Here is a 3,092-nt window from a genome sequence, read left to right as displayed (position 1 = left end):
GGGCCTTGACCACATGATAGGCGCCAGCTGCTGCGCACATCCCCCAGGAAAGGGGAACGGCTGCTAAGGGTTAGCAGTGACCAAAGAAATAAGAAACGCTATTGTGGAGTTTACACAGATGCTTTTTTGGTTCTTTAAACAACAAATCCAACACAAAAGTAAATAAGAGGCAACAGGGCGCTTGAAGGTGGGTGAGGAGAGGGAATCTCATCTGTAAAGTGCTTTTCGAGACACAGGAACCTCCTAGTCTAGCCTGGCACACCCACGTCACTCAGAAAGGTCGGGCTCGGGGTGGAGATGGCATGCAATTCCCAACACACTGGGCATTCACAGTGGACAGAGCTACACAGCGGCCACCCCTTGTCGGGGTCCACGCAGTCTACACATGGACGCGCGGTCTCTGCAGCCAGGGTCTGCACACGTGGGCACACACGGCACTGGTGCACGCCTGTCGGGCTGGGGCCACACTGGGGAAGGGCCTCACGGCAGCATGCACTGGAAGCTCCTCGTGGCGGACCATCCTCAGGCCGCCGACAGGAACGGGAAGAAGAAGAAGTCGAAGGCGAACTTCACGGCGCCATGCACGGTGCTGCGCCAGTCGTGCTCGATCTTCACGTGCCGCCTGGCGGGCGAGAGCTGGGCCATGCAGTTGAGGCAGCTGATGGCCTTGAGCTCGAAGACAGGCCACTTGCTGCCCAGGCGGCCCTCCAGGATGGTGCTGAACTCGATGACGCTGCCCTGGCGCAGGCTGAGCAGCACGCTCTTGAACTCGCTGCTGGCCCGCAGCACGATGTCCTTGGTGACGTCGTCCTCCTCGCGGCCGCGCGAGCTGTCGGCGCCGCTGCTGAATGGCATGCCCACGGTGATCTCGAACTTGTAGCGGTCGAACTTCTTGATGTGGCAGGGGTGCTTGGCCAGCAGCTTAAGGCGACAGAGCTCCTCCTCGGCCGTGGAGGTGTTGCCAGGGCTGCAGGCAGGGTACGCCTCGCCGTAGAGGCAGCGCATCCAGTCGCCGATGAAGAACGGGAGCATGTTGATGGCCGACTCGGCGCTGTTGTCGATGTCGGTCACGCGCACGTACTTGAAGCGGCCGGTCCACGTGACCCTGTGGCCCTCCAGGTGGCTGCAGAGGATCTGGGTGCGTGCCATGTTGGTCTCCTTCCAGGCGCGTGGCCCACACAGCGCCCCGTACTGCTGCCAGGTCAGTGTGGAGTTGTAGACCTTCATGCCCTCTGAGCGGTACACATAGAACCAGCAGAACAGCACGATGGCCGTGAGCCACACCAGGATGAGCTTGACCATGGAGCTCCGCGTCAGGGACTTCACCATCCCCACCACGGAGAAGCTGGCCTTGGTCCACCAGCGCAGCAGCAGGGGCACGCTGCAGACCGCCATGGTGACTGCGATCTTGGTGAGCTCCAGAGACATGAACCACCGGGCGAACTGCAGCACGCCCACCAGGGCCAGGCCGGCCACCAGGATGGGGAGGGCAAAGAGGAAGAGGAAGTAGCCGATGGAGGCACGGAGCAGCCCCAGGCCGGTGGACTCCAGCAGGATGACCACCGAGAGCTCGCACCACATGAAGCACACCAGGTAGGGCACCAGGTAGCAGTAGGTGCCCTTGAAATTCCTCAGCTGCGCCATGCGGAAGAAGAGGTAGAGCAGGTAGACGTAGAGCAGGCAGGGGACGCTGACGTTGAGGACAACCAGGTGGCCGACAGGCACAGTGATGAAGGTCTGGCCAAGGACCTTCAGGTAGGGCCAATTCAGGGGCATGGAGGGCAGCAGCGAGAGCAGGCCGGCGGTGACCTCGGTGGCCAGGGCTCTGCGTGTGTAGGGCTCCGCGTGGGTGCTCAGGCTCAGGTAGCTGGTCACAGTAAAGAAGCCGGCGATGACAGCCAGCTCCGAGCAGGGGATGCAGTCCTTGCTGGCGATGGGAAAAGAGAAGATGACGAAGACGACAGAGAGCAGGAAGTGGGCGTAGGGCTCCAGGTGGTTCCAGCCGAAGTTGACCTCGGCCTGCTCCACGTCCAGGTTGGGCTCGAAGCGCAGCAGCAGGTCAGTGAGGGTGCGGAAGTTCTCCCAGGCCTTGCTGTCCTGGAACACCTTGAGGGTGCAGATCACCATGGAGATGAAGGACAGGTAGAAGATGACCAGCGGGATGAAGAAGGCGAAGAAGTCGATGGTGAGGTTGCTGATAATGAAGAAGAAGATGAGGGCGTTGATGTGGTGCGTGGGGATGATGGTGGACAGCCAGTGCATGCCCGCCCTGGAGGCCATGTCGATCAGGTACTCCTTGATCTCCATGATGGCGTGCAGGGGATACTTGACCACCTAGGGGAAAGACGGTATGTGGGAACCAGGCTAGGACAGGACCCCCACCGCTCCCATCTCATGCCTCCCTCTGACCACCCTGCCTCTGGGCGAAAGGAACATGCACTCCTGCGTTTTCCCGTCGCCGGCCCCATCCTAGTGGTCCTCCCTCCATCCTTTTCCAGGTGGCCCTCCCCACGCTCATAGTCCCTGTGGGCCCTCCCTCTTCTGGGCCTGGAGCCCTTCTCTGTCCCATGCCTGGCTCCCCACCTTCTGCCAGTGTGACTAGACATATGTGTGCTTCTCTCCCTGCAAGACCTCCAGCAGCCACGGGCTCCCCACTTCCCTCCCCTCAGGGTCACCCACATGAACAGATGATGGAGCCCTAAGATGCCTGTCTGGGAGCTGGTTTTGTGACCCAGCTCTGCACTGCAGCAAGGACGTCACCTCCCTGAGCCTCCATGAAGGGAAATGGCAATCCTCATGAGGCTGGGCTCCAGGAGGGGAAGCCGCAGGCAGTCCTGGGAGGGGCAGCAGAGCAAGAGTCACGAAAAGGGAGTTCAATGCAGACACAGGCAGAGGGACCAGCACCACTCTCCCAGCAAAGACACCATTCAACTGCACGGGGCGGCCGGATGAGCTGCCCTCCCTGTGGCAGAAGACACTGAGAAGCAGCTGCCAGGCCACCTGCCGCCCCTACACACACGCATACATTCACACACACACACACACAACCCACCCCTACACACACGCACATTCACACACACACACAACCCACC

At 60.9% G+C, this 3,092-nt stretch overlaps 2 protein-coding genes across 3 annotated transcripts in view; both read right to left on the bottom strand.

Moving 5' to 3' along the window:
- LOC105555312 (wolframin-like) overlaps positions 1-520 on the bottom strand; it is a 13,802-nt gene extending 13,282 nt beyond the window's left edge. Inside the window, exon 1 of the mRNA XM_012002188.1 lies at positions 422-520. Within this exon, the coding sequence (XP_011857578.1) occupies positions 422-520 (99 nt within the window). The remainder of the gene's footprint in view (positions 1-421) is intronic.
- Positions 7-3,092, bottom strand: part of LOC105555282 (wolframin) — a 30,540-nt gene continuing 27,454 nt past the window's right edge. Inside the window, exons 7-8 of one of the 2 annotated variants that reach the window (XM_012002139.1) lie at positions 488-2,334; positions 7-437 (exon numbers count right to left, since the gene is read on the bottom strand). In XM_012002139.1, coding sequence (XP_011857529.1) covers positions 523-2,334 — 1,812 coding nt within the window. In that variant the 3' untranslated portion in view covers positions 7-437; positions 488-522. Of the gene's footprint in view, positions 2,335-3,092 lie in introns of both variants that reach the window. The other variant, XM_012002138.1, reaches the window with a different exon arrangement.

Source organism: Mandrillus leucophaeus, unplaced genomic scaffold, assembly GCF_000951045.1.
Source record: "Mandrillus leucophaeus isolate KB7577 unplaced genomic scaffold, Mleu.le_1.0 Scaffold68, whole genome shotgun sequence".
NCBI lineage: Eukaryota > Metazoa > Chordata > Mammalia > Primates > Cercopithecidae > Mandrillus > Mandrillus leucophaeus.
The sequence above is the reverse complement of the archived record's forward strand: the minus strand, read 5'-3'. Positions and strand labels throughout refer to the sequence as shown.